The sequence below is a fragment of the Vanessa atalanta genome, chromosome 7 (assembly GCF_905147765.1).
Source record: "Vanessa atalanta chromosome 7, ilVanAtal1.2, whole genome shotgun sequence".
In the NCBI taxonomy this organism is placed as follows: Eukaryota; Metazoa; Arthropoda; class Insecta; order Lepidoptera; family Nymphalidae; genus Vanessa; species Vanessa atalanta.
The window spans coordinates 1,955,447-1,978,362 of record NC_061877.1 but is presented as its reverse complement, the minus strand read 5'-3'; the positions used below and the strand labels follow the sequence as shown (position 1 = coordinate 1,978,362).

At 32.6% G+C, this 22,916-nt stretch overlaps 1 protein-coding gene across 1 annotated transcript; it reads left to right on the top strand.

The window, feature by feature from the left end:
• Positions 1-5,199: 5,199 nt before the first annotated feature.
• LOC125065223 (WAP four-disulfide core domain protein 2-like) lies at positions 5,200-7,307 on the top strand. Its single transcript, XM_047672729.1, has 3 exons — positions 5,200-5,331; positions 6,257-6,436; positions 7,087-7,307. The coding sequence occupies exons 1-3, from the start codon at positions 5,289-5,291 to the stop codon at positions 7,251-7,253; spliced, it is 390 nt and encodes a 129-aa protein (XP_047528685.1). The 5' UTR covers positions 5,200-5,288; the 3' UTR covers positions 7,254-7,307.
• The last annotated feature ends 15,609 nt before the right edge of the window (positions 7,308-22,916 follow it).

Below are 22,916 nucleotides of genomic sequence, written 5' to 3'. Positions count from 1 at the left end.
GATAATAATAATAATATTTTTCTATCAAAGTAAGCAAGATGAGGAGACGCATAAACCGGGCATTTTGTATATTTGTTTGTATGTTGTAATATTATTTTTAGTAGAAGGGCTATACCACCCAAACACCGACAAACAGCAATACTTAGTATCGTTGTGTTCCAGTTTGAAGGGTGAGTGAGGCAGTGTAATTGCAGGTGAATGTAAGATTTTAATAATGTTAATATGTAGGTGAGCGGGCTAATATATATATGTATATACATATTATATAAAAAAATAGTAATAAACATATAAGTATAATTTTTACAGCGCCAATGTCTATGGGCGGTAGTGACCACTTAAAATCAAGTAGCCTATTGCCCTAGTAAAATTTTTTTTTGAAATATTAATATAATAAGAAGATATAATAATAATAATAATATCTTTTAAGATAAGTTCTATTTACATTGAGTTCTATTTACTTTAGAAATCCACCGCGAGGAACGTTTGCAATTATGCTAACAGCATTTCCCCGTTCAATCGCAATTCAGATTCTCTGAGGGAGAAATGTACTAGCTTTCTTGTTACTTGTCGTAGTTATAAGACGAGGTGTTATAATATATCTTTAATCAAAAATGAAAAATAAAAATATACTTTATTCAAGTAGGCTTTTACGTGCACTTTTGAATGGTCATTTAACTATATTAAGTGAAGCTACCAGCGGTTCGGAATGCAGATGCTACCGAGAAGAACCGGCAAGAAACTCAGTGGTTACTCTTTTTCAACGTTTTAAAATACAAAGTCATGTTAGTTAAATACAATTATATATGTATATTAGCTGGTGTCCGCGACTCCGTTCGCGTGATTTTAAACCTCAAAAGTAGGGGTATTATATGGCATATCTCTGTATCTTTGAGTCGTGGCATTGTAGTTCCCAAATGGATTATGATTTTTTTTGTCATTTTTGATAGATAACTTATTTGATTGCTTTGCCATCGATAAAAATCAAACTACAAATTTATAATTTTATCTTGTAATATTAAAATGTTATGATGTATTTGTCTAACTGCAAGGTAATGTATACTACACAAAATAGATTTTTACATAGATTTTTTTGCAGTTGAGAACACGCGACAGAGCCACATAAAGCTAGCCGTGTGCACTGGACTCGCTTAAAAGTAAACGATCTTTTTTGGAATGAGAAGAACCGGGGTATAAACATAACATAAATAACATAAAACGCAAAGGGATGATGTAAACCCACTGAAATTCTTTAAAAAGGCTTTAACCTCATCAGCCCTGGTTCCATAACATCTCCATTTTAATAAAACAAACTCTATATGTTACGCCAAGGTTACTACAGTATAAATCAGTGAAAACTGACAAACGACAAAATAAACAGACATACAGACAAACAGACAAAAATTCTAAAAAGCATATTTTTGTGATCTATTGAATTATTAATAACCCCCAGTACTATTTTTTTACATATATCTTCTATGTACAGATTTCGATCGAGTTACTAGTTAGATTTTATTATATGTAAAGATATAGATATAGACATATATTTGAATTTATGAATCGGTTATTAATATTATAAATGCGAAAGTAACTCTGTCTGTGTTGGTCTTTCATGGCCAAATGGATACAATGTATTTGATAAAATTTGCAATAAAGTAAGCTTAAAGAAAGGACATAGGCTAAATTTTTATGCTTAATATCTGACAAAGGAAAAACGCGAGCGCAGCCGCTGGCGACGACTGATTTAATATACATTACATTACATTTTTACATTAGCAGCCTGTAAATTTCCCACTGCTGGGCTAAGGCCTCCTCTCCCTCGGAGGAGAAGGTTTGGAGCATATTCAACCACGCTGCTCCAATACGGGTTGGTGGAATACACATGTGGCAGAATTTCGTTGCAATCAGACACATGCAGGTTTCCTCACGATGTTTTCCTTCACCGCTGAGCACGAGATGAATTATAAACACAAATTAAGCACATGAAAATTCAGTGGTGCCTGCCTGGGTTTGAACCCGAAACCATCGGTTAAGATGCACGCGTTCTAGCCACTGGACCATCTCGGCTGGATTTACTATAATCATATATTATAAAATTATCAGGATTGAATAAAGCGACTTTTTATTGAACTAAGGAGAAAGCAACTACGACTATCTGTGTTGCACACACTTGTGTGTTCACCGTCTTCTGTATTCTGATTAGACTCTTAAAAGTGTCGTGATTAATATCGATCATGAATCGTATATAATCGTATATATAAAATGTGTATATATGCAAAGTATATACACATAATCACCAAAAATACATTATTTACTTTGACTTCAATTAATTTGGTTAAAAGAGAAGCTGATTACGGGAACAATTGCGGAATATAAATATTGTTAAATGTGTGTCAATAAAATGTATTAATACATTCAGCCCGTATTTATCAGCGCCGTTCGTGTTGTCATAAAGAGTACATTTAAAAACATTCTGTCGTGAAATTTTATCAATAATTTCACACTTTATTTATATTTCAATTCAATTATTTTGTAAAAGTTAATTTAATTAGTCTTTAATAATAGCGTAAAGCTTAATTGGTTTTATAAAATCATTTTCTCAGTTTTAATTATGGTTTACGTTTTTATAGCAAGAGAAGTACTTAATCCTGATGTCTTTCTAACTTGAATCATTAATAACGCATTACAAGAACGTTAATAAAATAGGTAAAAAAACATTTTTATTTAAATGATTTTATGGAAAGTAAAGTTTAAAATAATGTACACGTAATGTTAACAAAGCAAAAAACAATAATTTTAGTACTTAGTGCAAGTCAGTATACCAATCTTCTCATCAATCAGACTCAAAAATAATTTTGTGACGCCGGCCATCTTGGTTTTACAAAGCCATTTTTCATTGATTCACGATTCATTTGCGGTTCGGTCGAAGTTTGATAGATAGAACGGGACGGATCGGGGACGTATCGTAGCCGTTATAAATTAGTATAATTGGTCCCTTGTTATCAAACATTCGTACATTTCAAGTGAATACAATCAACTGTCGAAAGGTTATCAGCGGAACCTTGACTTTGTTATAGTTCAAGTTATTTGTGTCAACGAAACTTATCAGTCGAGTACTTAAACTTGGTACAACTTTTTCCTAATAAGTTAATATGAAACTTGGAGATTATCAATTCAGCCTTATTTTTTTGTGTAAGTTCAGTCGAGACGATACAGATTTATTTTTCTGATTTATATAAAAAAATAGTCCCTTCTTACATGATAGTTATTAATAATAATTAAATTAATTCCATGGTTTACTTTTCTGAAATTTGTCGAGATTTCATAAAACTAATGATGGAACCAACTTGAGTCTAAAGCTCCTTATACATGTGCAAAATTTGATATGCCATACAATTAAGAAAGCTTTTTCTGCGACAAAATTGCCTTGAAGGTAGAACGTATTTGAGTAAGGAAGCATAGAATCTTAAACGATCTTCGGCTTCAGAATATCTAAATATGAATAGCTGAGGGCGATAACGAGTTTTCTTTAACACGATAAAACTCCGGTAAACATTTTTCCAATACTTTCTATTGCGGAAACTCATCAGGCGCGGTCGAGGCGCTATGGGCCAGAGTAATTTTATTTTTCACCGTTTTGCAACTAGCTTTAACTTTGAGAAGCCATGACAAACTGTTTTATTTAATTGATAAGTGCTACTCAGGTAGAAATGTAATTTTCTACTGTTTTAATTCTTGTTTTTTTTTTTTTTTTAATTACTAATTACGCAAAGACAGGATTCATGGATGCCAATATCATGTCAACATAAAATTCATTCTCATAATAAAAAAACACACACATATAATAATAATGATTGAAAATGGCTACTATTGCCGAAATAGACGAGCTCTGAGTACACTAGTGGAAAAACATATCATACTTTACCTGAATTGAAATTATTGGGTGAAGTTCGTTCGTTGGTAAAAGTATCTATTTAGAATATTAATCAAATAAATTTTACTATAGTTTCTCATTCTCACTATGGTTTCCAAAGAAATTAAGAGATCAACTATGTACAGTGTAAATTATCAATAATATCAATCAATTTCAATTATAAATAAGCAATGTTCGAGAATAATCCTTTTATTCTTGTGAACGCTAAGAAATTAATACAGTCTTCATAACAGTGTTCTCTGTGTAACAGATTCTTCAAACTTCTTTCACTCGTATTCCTTAAGAGGATTAAAACTTTCAGCCGACAGCACATTCGCACATGCGATATCTTGTACTACAATTTTGTGCAAGCCCTGACGTCGCCGGGACTTATCAGTGTTGACATTGACAGTAATACACACTGTCATGTAGTTCAATTCTGGATTATATTAATTCTATTATGTAAATAATTTAAATCGATGTAAAATGTATCTGTTTTTAATTTTTTTTTTGTAAGTTGGCGCTCAGGAATACATGATTTTTGTAAAGGTTTCGTCTTTTTGTTTTAAATTTCGAAATTCGAATTTGTCGAGGAGTTACATGTTAAACGTCTTACGGGATTGGAATAAATAATTTAAATTCGTATTGTCTTCATTCATATTTTATTCATTCAAATTCGTTAATAATTGTTCAGGAGTGAATCTCTGGCCTAGAAATTATGGCTTGTAAACTATGCATAAACTGCTTGAGATGCAAGATTACAGATAAATAATATTTTTTTATTTTATTAAATGTAAAAATGAATGTTGACATATTCATTTTAAAATAATAATCATCGACACTGTTTGATCGATTATCATTAAAATTGGGACATGCATTAATTATGATAATTTTGAGGGAATGATGAGAAAGATGAAGAGAAGAGTTTTTATTAAAAGGGCATTCGGAGTCAGGGTCCAGGGCCCACATTCTCACGGGAGCACCGAATGGCCGATATGTTCCCTTGTACTCTATATTTGTTTATAATAAATGATGACTAAATATCTACTTTATTCTACTAAATATAACTGTTTTAAAAGAGACTGACATGAAGAAGAAAAAGTATTCATTTTGTCATATGTCCTAGGACATAAGAATGGACATAGATGGCCCTACTCCTCACGCGATGGCATCCGTCTATTTGATTTTCCTGAAATTGGTTTACATTTGTGCGCGAAAATTATTTTAGCGCAAGTCATATCGGAGCGGCTTACAAATTCTAAAGAGACATTGAATCGCATGTCGTAAAATTTATTAATCAGTGTGTCACACGATATTTGTGTCAAGACGTCCCTCGCAATTATCGGAGCAAACGAGAATTATAAAGCAGCCGCTGTTCATGATGGAGGAGAAAATGTTACGACTGTGTTTTGTGGTTATCGGTGAGTTAACTGTGTTAAGTTAGACAGTTATTGTAGCGCGGTTATTGAAGATTTGGTTATGTTTTCTTATTAACCGTAAGTTATTTACGTCGTAATGATTATTGGAAAAGGTTATTTGTGTGATGGAAACGTAAACAAGCGATTGATCGTGATTTTTTAAATTGTTTTATTTTGTCGATAGTTATTTTAAAAACGATATAGCTGATATATTATGTAAGACTGTGATGATTAAAATTTTATGTGGATTTTCTAAAGTTTATCGTTATAATTATGAGGAAAATATTTTATCATTACCACCACTATCGTCCATAAACATTGACGCTGTAAGAAATAATAACCATTCCTTACATCACACCAATGTGCCCTGGGTTCTAAGATGTTATGCACCTTATACCTGTGGTACACTGGCTCACTCACCCTTCAACTCCTTTAATTGTATTTTTTTATTTGAAAGTACAAATATATATTTATTTACAGAATTATACTTTCAAACAAAATGCAATAAAAGATAAATAAACAGATCAGTGCACTCGCTAAGAGATGTTTTATTTCTTATATGCCGTATAATTAGTTTGAAGTATAATTAGAGTTGACTTTAAATATAGGTACAAAATAAATTCGCAGGAACTTTATGCCGACTGACATAGATTAGTTAACTATGTATTTATTAATGTGTGTACTAAGGATGAACATAGATTAATTGATATATGCTTAACATTAATTTGTGTTTATAATTCCTGTCGTGCTCAGTTATAAATAAACCGAAGAACCTACACTTGTCAGAGGAAAATAACCCATGTCCCAACTAAATAAGGTCTAAGTTTTCACTTCAAGAGAAATATCTTATGTTGTATTTTAGTTCAGCTTTGGCACATTAAGATGTTGCTACTTAGGTTATTAACTTCTATATATTTTATGTCAATAGCAACATCAGTGGCGCTAGCATCATGTGGTGGTTCGTGCCCCCCCACTTTGTCAGTGGATATCTGTGAAGCTACTTGTGGACCAAAAGCGCCATGCAACAGCACAACTCTATGTTGCCCAACAGCGTGTGGTGGAGCGATGTGCGTCGATCCTATGACCCAGCGACATTTCGTTACATTAGGTAAAAATCTTGTTACTTATAGTCGTTAAATAAGGAGTTTTTGGAAAAGAGTTTCTTATCACGTCTTATAATGATTCGCTGCTACTGTGGCCAGTTTATTAGGCTTATATTATTTTTCCGAGGTTCTGGGTCCAAATCTCGGGCTTATCCAATAAAAAAGTAAAAGTTACTGTCGTGTAAGAATTTATTTACAGATTATCACCTTATATAGTCTATGTGAGATTTTAATATTAATTTTAGCCCAAAAACAGAGCAGACAAACTGAAAGTAAGTTTCCATCGTTGGTATGACACAAGAACATATCGAAATTTATTGCTCGTGAAAACGGAATAAACCGCTAGTATTTTATTATAAAAAGTCCACGCGCATCTCAGAAAAAGTAAAAAAATAAAACCTCTGCGTCGGAAACGTTATAAAATTTTCTATTTAATCGCTCATTTTTTCCTAAAAAATTTATAAGATTTTAAAACGAATCAAACATAAGTAATAATAACGTATTCGCTTTTCTTTGAAGCGCCAATATTTCAGTACATTATAGTTCCATAGAAACCTAATTTCATTTATTCAAAAATGATTAATATAACCAAGAAGCCTTAGCCATGTGTAGAAAATAAATAGATCCGATATTTATAATCATTATCTCCTTTCAGTTAAAAAAGGTCGTTGCCCTGAATATCCCCGTGGCGTCTGGATATGCAGTCATACTTGTACGGGTGACTCTGATTGTCCCCGCGCGTTGAAGTGTTGTCCTAATCGATGCGGCGCTCTGACGTGCCAGCGACCAGATGCGGACGAAGATATACCACAGCCTATTTAATACAACATTACTATGTTAAAAAAAGGTTTTTCTATAGTAAATTATACTTTTATATTTTGTGTATTTGCAATATGTATAATTTGTGTTCTATATTCGACTAAGTTCGAAAATTAAATGGATCAATTAAAAATTCTAATAGAATAAGTAAAAAATATGTAATAATTGTGAAAATATATTTATTCGAGAAAAAAGTGCCTGAAAATACGTTTCTAATAAAAAAAGTCATAATATGCAATATCACTAATTGAGCTAGGACAGAACACAACGCAAAAAAGCAAATATCAATATTAGGCCATAAACGAAAATACGATACCCAAATATTATATGTACATACATAAAAAAATATATGCCTACGGACGAATTGATAAATGTTTATGTACCTAACGGTATTTTAAAGTTGTAACTTATACACTTTTTGATATATTTTTAAAAAAAGAAACGCCATAATATTCCGAAATATGAATACGAATAATAGCAGAAAATTACTCAATTCATTGAAGTTATTATTCTAGAATATTCCTTGATCTTATAACGAGACAGTCTCAAAAGTTTTGGTCAGAGCCCCAGGTACACTATACAAAAAGATCTTATAGTACATATCTAAGAAACGCCAACGAAAGTAGGTACTGACGGGACGGCGGTGGTTAAATTGCAGCGGTTAACGTCAAAGGGAGCCACGAACCTCAAGTACTGCTCCAGATATTTGCACAGGATAAATCTGTTTACCTCCACCCTGACTTTTGGTCGGCATACAGAACGTATAGGGACGCAAAGATTAGAATTCCAAGAAAATGGGTTTAATTTTAAGAATTCTATAGAGTCTATAAGTTATATGGGCCTTGATGGGAGAAAAAAAAGGTTAAATAAAAATATATATAATGTGCTATAAAGTATTAAAGCCATTGAGAACTGAATGAAAATCATTTTTGACAAGAACAAATTGTTCTACATTTCGAAATTAAATTAAAAACTTACAACAAAGATTCTCGTGAATAATATTCGTATCCGGGAAGTTACATAATGATATTTTGCGTTTCATTTTATTATTCAACGTCAATTTTGTCTGTACTAATATTATTAAGATTTACAAGTCGTTTGATTGCACGTACGGTTTAATTTCCGGAACTAATGATGCAATTCTAACAATTTTGTCAATAGTTGAAAGCTATATTATTCCTGAGTGGGTATAAATTATTAATAAACGTTTTTTTATTAATAAACTGCACGCGTACGAAGCCAAATGCCATTAATAAAATACTAGATTTGCTTGATTTGTTATAGGTATTTTCTGGTAAATCGAAACCTGGTTCCACAGAAGGGTGGAACCAGATTTCGTTGGCGATTTTTCCAATCGATTACAATACGATTTTCCAGTAAATAATCATGATCCCGGTGGTGCAGATGTCAGATGACCAAGTGAGACTCCTACTCGTATGGCACTCCTACTCCTACTGTGCCATAAAAAATAGTTCAGATGACATTGCATCTTTATGGTAATGAGCTGATTCTGCTTCCAGGTTTGGTTTCAAACGAAGAGATTCCCTGACGGTCAAATTTTCTTTATTCAAGCTCATAAAAGCACTTTTGGATTTTCATGTTAGACTGTTGAATTAAATGTAAAGATACCATGGGTAGGGAAAGTAGATTCTACCGAGAAGAACCGGCAAGAAACTCAGTAGTTACTCTTTTCCATCATTTTAATTCAACACAAATGTCAGTAAAGCACAATTACATTTTCATATATCCTGCCTGGAAATCAATACATACAATATTGAGCAACATGCCATAAATTTGTCTTTTTGACATGACTTTTAAATTTTATAATAGGCCAAGTTAAAAATAGCAATGGAATCTAATTATAAAAACGAATACCGTGCCCCAGGAAGGAAGTATTAAATTTGCGAAGTCGGAAGTCTGTTATTAGTTTACTTTTTTCCTCGTATCTATACAATGATTGTTACTGGTTCCTTAAATACTCGTAATATCTATATTACAGTGAATAAACATAATATATAATATTGTAAACGTATTGTTAAGCAACTGTAAGTAAACTCAAAGTGAGTTTACTTACAGTTGCTCATCAACTCATCATCAAAAACATCCCAAAGGGAGTATCCAACTCCAAGGTTATAAATAGAAAGGATAACTCTTTTTTGTTATATGAAAACAGTTTTAATATCTGAAGCGTTACCCCAAAGCAACTAATAAATATAATATCATGAAAATAATCAAAGTATACTAATCAAGTAGTATCAACATCAGTTATTGGTCTAACTTTTCTAACCGCGTATAATGCCGACCTAAGTTCCCCGTCAGGGACCATAAATGAGGATTCCACTGAAGTTTTGAGTCTAAAGTGATTCCTAGAAATACTGTAGTGTCAGTTAGATTTAGATTGAAGGTTACATTTATTGTTTAAAGATCACTTAAAATTTTCCTTTCTTACATTAGGTAAGGTAAACTGTACGCAATTTGTCTTTTTAGTATTTATTTATATAAAAGAATTTTTTGTAAACCATATTATTATCAGTGAAAAAATATTGTTTACATCGTCATAATTAGGTTGATTCCTGTTAAATTTAAAAAGTAAAGAGGTATCATCAGCAAAAAATAAAATACCTGTAAAAAAAAATCGTTTGAACCCTAAATTGATCCTCGAGGAACACCCATAAGAACAGATACAGACGGTTTTATTGGTTTCTCGTAAAACCTTTTTGGGTAAGTCTTAAATTAAAATTTGTTTGTTTTTGTTATCGCCTCAAAACTAAATCGATTTAAGTAAATTGGTGTTCAAAATGATGATGTTCTCCTAATTGAATTTAGTTATGGCAACCAATCTTAAAGGAGACTAGCCAAATAGGCAGGTCAGCATAGCGCATAAGTGTGTGCGCTATCACAGGTACACTCTCTATTCCCTCACTTGACATTTCACGTTCGTACTCTGCGGTGAGTTTCGTGTTTCTTCTTATAGAGATGCTGTACTGAACTTCGGGATCTGCCGCTGATGTTAGGCTAATAGACTAGTAAGCATTTGCGGAAAGAAAATATCTTGAACTTCGATACAAATATAACAATTCACGTTCAAGGTAATTGTTTTAAATATATTTCGTAGTAAACTATGTATAATTATATTGTGTATGAACATTGTGACATATTTAAAGTAAAAAAGAAACCACAATTTAAAATTTTTAAAGGTCGAGGAAATTCCTTAACGCTTTGTGTACGCAAAAAAACATTCAACTTTGCCCTCTGCAAATGGTTAGCGTGATTCAGACGAGAAATGCATTTTTTGTGAGTCGACTGAAAATTTAACTTTTGTACTATTTCGTTTTAAAAGGCTTTATTATAAAGCGGTTTTATATTAAAGCATTCTCTGTGGTTTTAAATATAGTCCGAGAGAGGAAATTCATTTTAATAATTAAATGTTGTTCGTCTTTGTCGGAGACCGCGGATCGGCAAACGCAGCGTTGGGCACCCTCCAGCTACGAACGGTAAAACGAAATGCTCAAGGAGGTGGCGGGACTTGGAAGGGGGAACACCATAGGCTTCGGCGCACCTTGGCAAGTTCGTATATCTTTGGAGTGCAATACTCTGAGTAAATACATATTAATAATTAAACGTGGAAATAGTATCCATTTATGACTAGAACCGTGTGAAGAAATGCTGACGGGCAAATTATGTATACAAATCCATTCGAAATGTTAATTCCTTTTTCAAAATAAATATCTCAGTATTGCGGTACCATGCAACTAATTACTCTTAAAAATAATGTCTTTTACATAGTGTGACGGTCTAAGTGTGTTTATATCTCTTCGTCAGGTCATTTAAAATAATTGTTTTATTTTGTACTCGATCATTTTGCGCAATTCACTGAACCAATCTGTTGGTAGAGCCAACGATACTCACTTACACAAAGTGTTAGAACTAGTTATTAACAAAACTTTTAAAATATGACAAGACATATAACTCATTCATAACTAAAGCGAAACATTTTTATAATTCTAATGGGAAAGATAAAGTTTTATTTGCATATATATTCAAAAACTTTTGGTTCACGAACATCTTACTGACGGAAATGTGTCTCAAAGTGACGCCCGTTTTGCAAATGAGCCAGGCCGTAATAGTACAATTTCAAACAACAGAAAATGTAATTAAAGAGAACTTATGTATTTAATTAGACTGTTCTTGAGTTAAGACATTAAGCCATATGTTTAGAAGGAATACCTCTGGATCTTTTCTTTTCCCAGTAAGGTAGAAATTAGAATACTTCAATCTTAGCCGAAAACTACGGGTTCATAGCCGAAAAAAATATGATATACTTATTTGTGTCTACAATTAATTTCAGTATTAATTATTTTCAAATGATAACTAGCCTATCTATCCCTACAAAAATCTAAGGAGTTCTGGTCTCTAGCACTTTATGATTTTTATTTTAATTATGTATTTAGTGTGGAAAAAATAAGATTGGTGAGGAGTTAGCATTTATTTTTACAGTTTTGGCCCATTTAACTACAACCTTTGGCCCAACAAAATTTGGAAAATATGAATATGGGTCCCGATACATTATCGGGTTCTATATTAATAATACATGAGAGCATCTTATCTGTCTATAATCTACCAGCACACATACGCAAAGCAATGATTTATTATATATTTTTTCTTAAATACATGATATGAGTGTTTATTTAACTCGTAAAGCTGAATTCGCTTGTGCAAGTAACGACGCCGATTCACTATCACAGACACCATTAGCAATATACACATTGCAGGGAATTAAATAAACACCTGAGCAACGTGACGTTATCGCAGAACTATTATTAATCGATAGCAAAACGATAAATCAAACATTAACTAAAGTGGCAATGGACAGGTCCATACCGTGACCCTCACAGGTAAAAGGAGGATTGATTATTTTGTGAGGGGTCTCGGTAAATCGCTGGATAAGGATAGAAATATGCCTTGTGCGAGCAGTAATATTATATTTATATAAACCAAATTAAAAGAAAGAGATTTACTTTTTATCATTTATAATCTATCTTTATAATGTATAATAATATGTCTTCGATGCGTGGTGCTGGCAGAATTTGTTGTCCAAGACGGACAGCCAAGGCGAATCGTAAATCCTTCCTCCAAAGACTGATTTTTTTCTGAATTCCCGAATGCCATAAACCGAGAACACATCTATTAAAAAATCTCTTATTTAAAAAATATTTCTCCAACTTTTTACAAAAATATATATTGTGGATTTCTTAAAAATATTATATGTTTATTTTATATTTATTTTTAAGCGTTTGTCTTCTACAGGCCCAAATTTACTTCTCCTCTTGCTTAAAAATAAGGCACAGTTGGATTTGTCCATTCATTCATTTTTACAATAAAAAACCCCAAATTAATATATTATTACCGGCTAACGCTGCACATTTTAAAAAAGCATACGCACGGCAATTACAGATGTTTGGGTATACTTTTTTTTTTGACACGAAGTAAGGATGCTTCTGACATGCCATTCTGAATCATAGTAAATATATCACAGTATAAACTCAGTAGTAATTAGTCTATTATTTTTAAAAAGTCACAACTGGTCTGTAAGAATTTATATTCTGACATATTTCAGAGAAAATATGAGTAAGTAGTGGTAGTATTAATTGTAATGGTATATATGGTAATAACTACAGGTGAAAAACGTTTTGTAAAAATGAATCGCAATCAATAGCAAACAGGTTCTGTGATAATGCTCTGCCTCTTAGCGTTTATTTATTTGCGTACATTGTTTTCTCTGATGGAACTGATCGTTCGGCTTTGTTAGGTTTGTCGATCGGATTTAAAGGATTTTACAAACCAAATCGTTGATTTTATATGGTTTATTCATACATTTTCACTCTCGTCAATAATAATAAAATAATGTTCTGTATACGCTTTTTGAATTCACAAGGATTTTGTTAGGATTAGTTTTTTTTAAAATAAACTCACAGCGCAAATATATATTTTAGGAACGAAGTACTCTTACGCGTTTTAGAGATTTCGCAGAAATCTTCACGTGAGGAATAAGCATTTCCCTCTCTATCGCTCTGTCTCTTTCTTTTATGTACGGTTTTATTGAAACATTTTTTTTTGTTATTGTTTTTTGTTATTGTTCACACGGGATTTTGAATAACAATTATAATTTCTTGATATTTAATTATGTCCAAACATTATTTTATTTAATGAAGTCTATTATTTAATATATGACAAATAGGGAAAGCAATTTTGTTCCAAACAGCTGTCTCACGACAAGTTTTTATTTATTGTTTTTAAGCAATTTAATTCTTCAGATGCAGCTCATATTTTTTCACATTATTGTAGAGCTGTTTAAATATTACACTAACCAAAGACAGTTTTTCCAGTTTATCGGTCTCGGTGTAAACTTGGACAAGATTAAAGTCAAGTTCAGCAGACATTTTAATTATGCAGAGACCGATACGTACGAACAGGGCAAACCGCTCGAAATTGTTGGTTGGTTTCATATAAACCTGTAGTATATAGTAGACACAGCTTAGGAAAAAGAACAATTTGTATGGGATAGATGTGTGTTTTAACTTTAAAAGATATTAGACTATCCGGAGAAGAGGTGGAGTTACGGATATAGCCTAAAAAAGTCAGGAGTGTATGACGAATATTCAAAGGACATTGAAACAAAGAGATACTAAATTGGCAAATTCAGCATACGGGGACCAATGGTCCCGATTGTTGGCTTACCCGAATCGAACGACGGAGAACCAGCTTGAATTGTGATTCTTTAATATATCTTACTAGCGACCCGCCCCGGCTTCGCTCGGGCGCAATGCATCAACATTTGCACCTAAATATATTACTGAATATCTTACAACGTTCACAGTTCTTCATTCGTTAGACAATACAAGCAGCTATGTCTCTGCATTTTCAGTCTGTAATATCTTCGAAAATATTCATTTAAATTATATGCTGTAAAAGGCCACATTGATTTATATTAAATGCACAATGTATTTAATTTATTTAATTTGATAAGTATTAATGCTGTATTGCTTAAAATGGCTTCGTAAAAATAAGCCATTATTTCTCGTAAAAAGTAAAAGATAAAAAATGGTTGTTGTGGACTATCCCTAAAAGATAAACTTATAATATCATGAACTTTTTTGAAGACCTTTTTAAGATGTTCAACCAGCGTTTGCAATGGAAGCGCAAAAAATTTGTTTATTTATGACATCACTTTAGAAACCTCTAAAATTTTTAGTGTTTCTCTACTATATTGTGCACGTATAGTAGAGATATATAAACCTATATATAAACCTATACGTATATATAAACCTTTCTCTTGAACCAATCTATCTATTAAAAAAAAAACATCAAAATCCGTTATGTAATTTTAAAGATCTAAGGGACCGACAGTGGAAGCGAATTTTTTTTATACTATGTTAATAATATATTTTATGATATATATTTTCTGTTGGGCGACTATTTCTACAAATCACAAGTGTAGCAAAATATTCAGAAAAATAACAAATTCAATATATTTAGAGAGCATAAAAAGCTGGAATCAGGCCTCGGTGTGAATAAGACGGAGTACTATAATATTTCATGTAGCCACAATTACCTCTTCACGGTTCGGTATCAGAGCAAGGCTCCACTGTCAGACGATGTGATTAACAATATTATGTCGAAAAATAACTACAAAAATACTTAATTTTAATTAAAGTTTAAGAATAACACGATTGAAATATTTTCGCAACGTACTTAAAGAAACTCAAAGTAGATAAAAATAGTAAATTGAAGGAGCTTATCCCACCACGCCACACCAATACGTGATGCTTAGACAGATTTTCATCCGGCACAAGCTCTGTGCCATCGTGTTTCTCCACGATGTTTTACTTAAATGTAATGTGGAATTTAGTGGTACATCCCCGGATTTAAACCCACAATCTTAATTTGATGCGGTGAAATTGTACAAATTGTCATTAAAAAAGTTTCTCTTTAAAGCTTGAATTAAAATAAGTAATTATTTAGCCCGATAAAATAAACAACATAAAAATATCGTTCGAAAACAATGGAAACCGTCTTTTCTACATGTAAAAAAATTTGAAAGCGAAAAACGTGCGAATTGACTCTTCGAGGTAATATAGAACTCTGTGATTGATTTCAAGATTGGAGTCTATAAAAGACCTCTCTTTTAGAGATCTTTACATTTTCTCCGTAAAATGTCTTAAATTTCGACTAGTTCACTTTGATATTATTATTAATAGTCAGAGTTAGTTTCAATATGTACATATATACCGATTTTATGCTAAGACTTTTTTTTTTAAAGTTGTCATTGCTTATTTTCATACAGATGTATTGTATTTATTAATTTTAACCTCCCTTTCGTCATTTTTTATGACATGCTCGCTACCCGCCGCTTCACATAAGGGTTTGTATACAACTTCTACATTGAAGAACAAACAGAAAAAAAACATCTCTTTTTTCCGGCTATGAAGTTTTAAATACTCGGCTTTTCTCTACAATAATAATTATTATAAATCTTCCTGTTTAATCACCCTTTTTAATAATGAAAACCGTATTAAAATTCGTTGCGTAAAAGATCTAAGCTTATTTTTAAGTTTAAAAAAGTAGCCACGACCCGAAAGAAGATAGATAGATAGATAGAAGTTTCCCGGAACTCAAACTATCTACATACCAAATTTCATCTAAATTGGCTCTTTAAGCGTGAAGAGGTAACAGACAGAGTTTCTTTCGCATTTATAATATTGGTATAGATATATCATTTATCTATTTTAGAACGACTAATAGAAGTAATAACGTCTCATTAAGCTGAGTTTAATTATCATCATGACATATCATGCCATATGACATACATATGTCAAACCTGTTCCAAGGGTCAAAGTAATAAACCTGAACTTGAGTCTCTGTAGGCATAGCGACCAAAACGCAATTTATTTTATAACTTGCACTGAGGGTATGGTAACATAATTACACTAAATATAATTAGTAATAAACATATTATGTTGGAAGAGATTAACGCTTTAATATTCAAACTCAAAGTTTAATAATATGATTAGAGTTCTCGCAAGACATAAATGTTTACGATAAAAAATATTGAGACTCATTTCAAATCACAAAAATATAAAATAAAAAAATCTTGTCTATGTTGTTGACCGTTTAGTTCCGTTTTCTGAAGATGTTGGATTTATGAATGTTGAATCGGGTCTCGCTTGACATAAATGTATTAACGGACCTGAACTAACATACATGTGCAGCCTTTAAATTTCCCACTGCTGGGCTTAAGCCTCCTCTTTCTTTGAAGAAGGCTAGGAGCTTATTCTACTACGCTGCTCCAATGCGGTTGGGTGGATTCACATTTGCAGAATTCCATTGAAATTAGATGATTACATGCAGGTTTCCTCACGATGTTTTCCTTCACCGCCGAGCACGAGATGAATTATAAACGCAAATTAAGCATATGAAAAAATCAGTGGTGTTTGCCTGAGTTCGAACCCGCAATCATCGGTTAAGATGTACGCTTTGTAACCATCTCGGCTCTTGAACTAACATGTTTAAAATTAACTCTGTTGGATAAGAGGGAGTAGATCTTATTCAGCTTACAAGATTTAACCAAAAAAAACATTGCAAGTTAAATAAAAATTAGTGAAAAAGCATTAAATTGTTGTTGTTTTGTTATTAAATTATATTGTATAAACTATTTATTTATTAATAAATTGCCATTCGGACGAAATGCCAAACGAAAATCTATTGCATATAGCAAAATACAAAAAATAATAATGTAAAAATTCAAGCGTCAACAGCGCAATGGTTTAAGCCGCCTAGCGATGTAAGTCGCAGGATCGATCTTGTTCTATTGGGCTATTGACGACCCCACTCGCAAAACAGGCATTAAGCTTAAATGGAGGGGTAAATAGGAAAATTACCAATTCCTTATAACGGGGCATTGCTATTAATATTATTTTTTTAATAAGAAATATAATATTATTTTTCTGTGTTGCCATGTCTAATGGTTTTCGGTGCGTAGTTCACAGTATTTTGTGACTATATAACCGTTATTAAAAATTTTCAAAATCAGTGGGTTCGATTTTCAAAAACAATAGTTAATTATAAATCTTGTAGTAGGCGTAAGAAACTGCGCCCAAAATCTAGTTGAGACTAAATGCAGTTAGGATCGTAGTTGTTTTCATCATGTACTTGAACGTGTAGTGGAGGCAGCCTACGTTCTTCATCACATCGTAATTGGCAGCTCGTTGTCGACTATGTGGCTTACGTAGACTTAGATTGTAGACTAAAAATAGCAGTTTATCGAATGTTGTTGTACTAGTTATAGTACAACAATTTGTTTTTTTATTTCGTATAGTTACATTAGTAAAATTGTATTCGCCTTGAAAAAAGATTAGTAGTAATTATAGTTTACAGTTACCAAATCAAATTTATTTTATTCAAGTAAACTTTACAATGAAGCATTTTTGAATTGGAAATATATCACATCTACCATCGTTTTGGAAAGCTGCGTCCAGCGAAAAAGAGTGAAGAAGAAGAAAAAGAAGGCACGAAACTGGCACAGTTGTTATAATTCCATGCAAATAATTATGCATATTAGCTACATGTAATTTATTTATTTTTACACTTAATTGGCGAGCAATTTTGTCAAGTAGTATTCACGTAACCGTCAATCATGCGCGCGCATCATAAAAAATCACACTTGGCATTTTTCATAAAGAGACAAAAGAAGTATAACTTCATAAATCAGATTTACAAAAGAGTTTTTATATTAATATTCAAAAAATTGAAACAAAAAATATTCAGAATAAGGCACTTTTCTTTACAACTATTTCATATAATTATGTATATATCAGTGGTTAAAGTATATGCGCAGTATTATGTACTGGCTTCCGTTGAAATGTAAACATGGCGTCCGATTAACGTTAATTGTTTAAATGGACCTACTTTATTACCTTGTCTGTGACGTGTGTGAACATTAATTAATTTTAGATCCAGGTACTGCGAAGCAGCGTCGGATGTAGGTCGAGCAATCTTGAGATCCGATTAGTTGAGTAAAAATAATGAAAGCACATGATTGGATCCCGATCACTCTTTCTAAAGAGCCCCATACACGCCTATTGGATATAAAAATAACTGGAGTAGAAAATACGATTTATGTTTGTGCTATCACATTGAAAATTAAAATTGGTAAATAAAATTAAACAATTAAGCAATTTATTTTGAAGTAGTTCTTAATATAATTCGTCAATATCCCATTCGAAAAGAAGGTTTTAGAGCTCATTCCACTATGCAACTGTCATTCGGCTTGGTGTAAGCACACATATTTCAACCGACATATATAAGTTCCCTCAGAATATTTTACTTAATGGCCAATCACGTGATGACTACATAACCGGGCTTGAATCCGCAATCATCGTTTAAGATTCACGCTCTATTAACACTGGGTCATGTCGGCTCATACAGTATGCGGAGTGTAATTAGACGAAGTTTTAAGCCTCTTGGGGCCTCTATTGGGTATAGAGTTTTAACGACCACTTCCTTTTGGGTACGGAACCCTAAAAACTTAAACTAAACTCCAATTCAAATTCGGTCTAACGATACATTTACTCAAACTCATAACACAATTTTGAACTATCATAATGAATAGGTCAATAACCTTTATATACACGTAGTTCATTGAATTATTCCATTAAAATGCATAAAGTGTAAATAAAATGTGCAGAGTCAATATTTAAATTATGTTTCTCGGTCGACTTGCCGACATTGGATTATAAAAGATTTATTTTTAATCCGAAAAGTTTTATATCCTTGAAAAATTGGTAGTAATATCGGTAGTAATATGTAATTGGTAGTAAGTAAGGCTTTGTAGCCAAGCCCGTATAGTTACTAATGTACCGTCAAGCAGCAATACTTTGTACTTTTGTGTTCTAGTTTGAAGTTTGAGTCGAGTCAGTGCAACTACAGGCACAAGGGACATAACATCTTAAATCTTAAGAGTGGTGGCGCATTGGCGATGTATGGAATGGTTAAAATTACTTACGCTACTAATGTCTACCTTTACTACGTCTACGAGCGGTGGTTACCACTTACCATCAGATGCCACATTTATCCCTGCATCTATTTTTTAAATAAAATTCAATATAAAAATGCAAAAGATCGTACGTTCATGAAACATTTTGGATATTTAATATACTTTATAATTAAAAAAAAATATTCAATAAATATCTTGCTCGAATTTTAAAATTTATCGTTTTTTTTCCGAATGTTAACCCGGCGACAGCCGAAAATTTGAGGTACAATTATTTTACTTAATAATTTAACATTCAGAGTTATAGTTGTTTCACTTTTTACGTTTTCCGTTTCAATTTATTATCAAATATTAATATGTAAATAATTAATTTCGCGATGTTTTATAGCAAAATTCAGATTGTTATGTAGTACATCTATAATGCTGGTATATTTGAAAGCGGCTTAATTTTAAAAAATCATATCAGTTTTGAGTTTTTCTTAATTATAAGAATAATCAAAAGGGTTCTACTTATTATTATCTGTAGATATTATACAGAAGTGTGCAATACTACACCGCTTCGTAATAGTTTATTATAATATTCCAGCTACTATCCTGGATTCCCATGGATTGAAAATGAAAAATGGTATACATATGTCATTTATGTTGAAAATCAAAAGACAAAGCGCAAATAAAAAAATGCCTTAGTTTTATGCCGCAAGAACATTCCTAGGCGTACGCCTAACAATTCATAGAAGTTTCATAACAATAAGATGAACTGTTTAGGATACAGGAAAAACAAGCAATTTTATTTACTAAGATAGAATTGATTATTTAATTGAAATAATATAAACATTTTTAACAGAGCCGAGATGGCCCAGCGTTTAGAACGCGTGCATCTTAACCGATGATTTCGGGTTCTAACCCAGGCAGGCACCACTGAAATTTCATGTGCTTAATTTGTGTTTATAATTCATCTCGTGCCCGGCGGTGAAGGAAAACATCGTGAGGAAACCTGCATGTGTCTAATTTCAACGAAATTCTGCCACATGTGTATTCCGCCAACCCGCATTGGAGCAGCGTGGTGGAATATGCTCCAAACCTTCTCCTCAAAGGGAGAGAAGGCCTTTATCCCAGCAGTGGGACATTTACGGGCTGCTAATGCTAATGCTAATAGGCTTTATATGAAATAGTTTTTATCGTCTCTTTCATAATTGTAAATAAAATATAGTTCAATTTTTAGAGGCATTGTGGTGAATGAAAATCTTTGGCCTGATTTCTCTTCATGTGAGTTTGAGCCGCGAGCGGTTTTAAAGAAAATGGTTACATAAAAAGTCGTAAGACCGAAGTCGCGGTCAGTTTGAAGTTTTGACCTACTGCTTGTATTTATTGCATTTTATATGAAAAATTATATTATAATATTATTTTTAAATAAGATATTTATTTTGTACCAAATAACATTGAACTGTGAGTGTAATCACTATATAGTATAATACAAAGTCGCTTCCCGTTATCTGTCTGTCCGTATGTATGCTTAGATCTATAAAACTACGCAACGGATTTTGATGCAGTTCATTCAAATAGATAGAGTGCTTAAAGAGGAAAGTTTATATGTGTAATACATGCATAATATAATAGAGAAACACTGATAATTTTAGAGGTTTCTAATGTGCTGTCGTAAATGAACACATTTTTTGCACTTACACTGCAAGCGCTGGCTAAATTCTACGAGATAGATCAAAATCCGCTGTCCGTTTATAGTTTACTGGGCTATAGTAATATCAACCGGTTTTATTTCGAAACCAGACCCATTACAAACCATGCTAAATAACAGATTTCACGATGTTTTATTAAACAAAAATGCTGAATCAGAATTCTGAAATGCAAGCATTTATAGCGGTCGCAGCCTCTTAACTCTCTCTGTGAACGATATGAATTCAAATTTTCAGGAAAATATTCAATTAAATTTTAAACCAAATATTTTTTTTAAAAGCACCGTTTCTGTTTTATCGGTTAATAAATAATATTTTGTTTAATAAAAACTTTACGATGACTCATTTATAATTCACGTATGACTGTTGTGCGCGAAAACAGGCCTGGTCAATAAAAATATATGCATTAAGTAATATGATTAATATATGTATTTAACTATTTGTGAAAATGTGTAATGAGTACATAGGAGGAAGTTTGAAAGTGGCACCGGTAACCGAGAAGCTATCTGGAAACCGGCTGTCTTGGTATGGGCATGTTATGCGGAGGAATGAGGACCATGTTGTGAGAAAGGTTTTGAGTATGGATGTGCATGGATATAGAGGTAGGGGACGACCCAAGAAACGATGGATGGATTGAGTGAAAGACGATATGGTTAGAAAGAATGTTACTTGTGAGATGACGTCTGACAGAGAAGTATGGAAGAAGAAGACATGCTGCGCCGACCCCAAGTAAAATTGTGATAAGGGCAAGAGGATGATGTATTTCACTATTTATAAGTGCCGCATGTAAATTCTAATTTGGTAACGACACACTATGATAAATCTATGAAATAAATAAACAATTGAATTCGATTTAATTGACAGTCAGTAATGAGCTACAATAGTAAATAAAAATAAAAAAATAAAAAACATGGTATTTATTCCATGTTAAATTAAAATCTTAAATAGTAAATAGTAATTTTTTTTTTAATGTTATATGTACTCGGACCGGCAAATGGGCCACCTGCTATTAAGCGGTCACCACTGTCCATGGAATGGCGCTGTTAGAAATATTCACCATCCCTCACTTCGTCAATGCGCCACTGACCCTGGGAACTAAAGCGTTATAACCCTCGTGCCTGTAGTCTTGAACAGTAACTTTATTTTATTCGCCACATATAACCAAATGGATATTGGTAAATCGGTTTGATTTATAGATCTTGATATAGTTTTTCTAATTAATATATTGTATCAGCACGAGCCGATATGGCCCAGTGGTTAAAACGCGTGCATCTTAACCGATGATTTCGGGTTCAAACCCAGGCAGGCACCACTGAATTTTCATGTGCTTAATTTGTGTTTATAATTCATCTCGTGCTCAGCGGTGAAGGAAAACATCGTGAGGAAACCTGCTTGTGTCTAATTTCAACGAAATTCTGCCACATGTGTATTCCACCAACCCGCATTGGAGCAGCGTGGTGGAATATGCTCCAAACCTTCTCCTCAAAGGGAGAGGAGGCCTTTAGCCCCGCAGTGGGAAATTTACAGGCTGCTAATGATAAAAAAAAAATCAACACGAGAAGTAAAGATAAACTTGTGAGGCCAATTTTCCGATCCCACGTATTCAATATTACAATTAAGGGGCTATATTCTATTACTATTCTATGACTATTAAAAAACGTAATATAATGTTAAAAAAACATTAATATATCAGACAAATTACGTAATATAAGACATATCATCTGCAATTGAGTAATTACATATGTCATTTTTATTTCTAAAATATGAAAAATACTTGTAGATAATACTCGTGTTTTGTAGATTTTTATACAGAACTTGATTCCATCAGCGGTTTCGCAAGCGTTTCGGACACAAGGGACTTAACATCTTAGTTTCTGATGTATACGAATTGGCGTTGTAAGGAATGGTTAACATTTCTGACAGCGG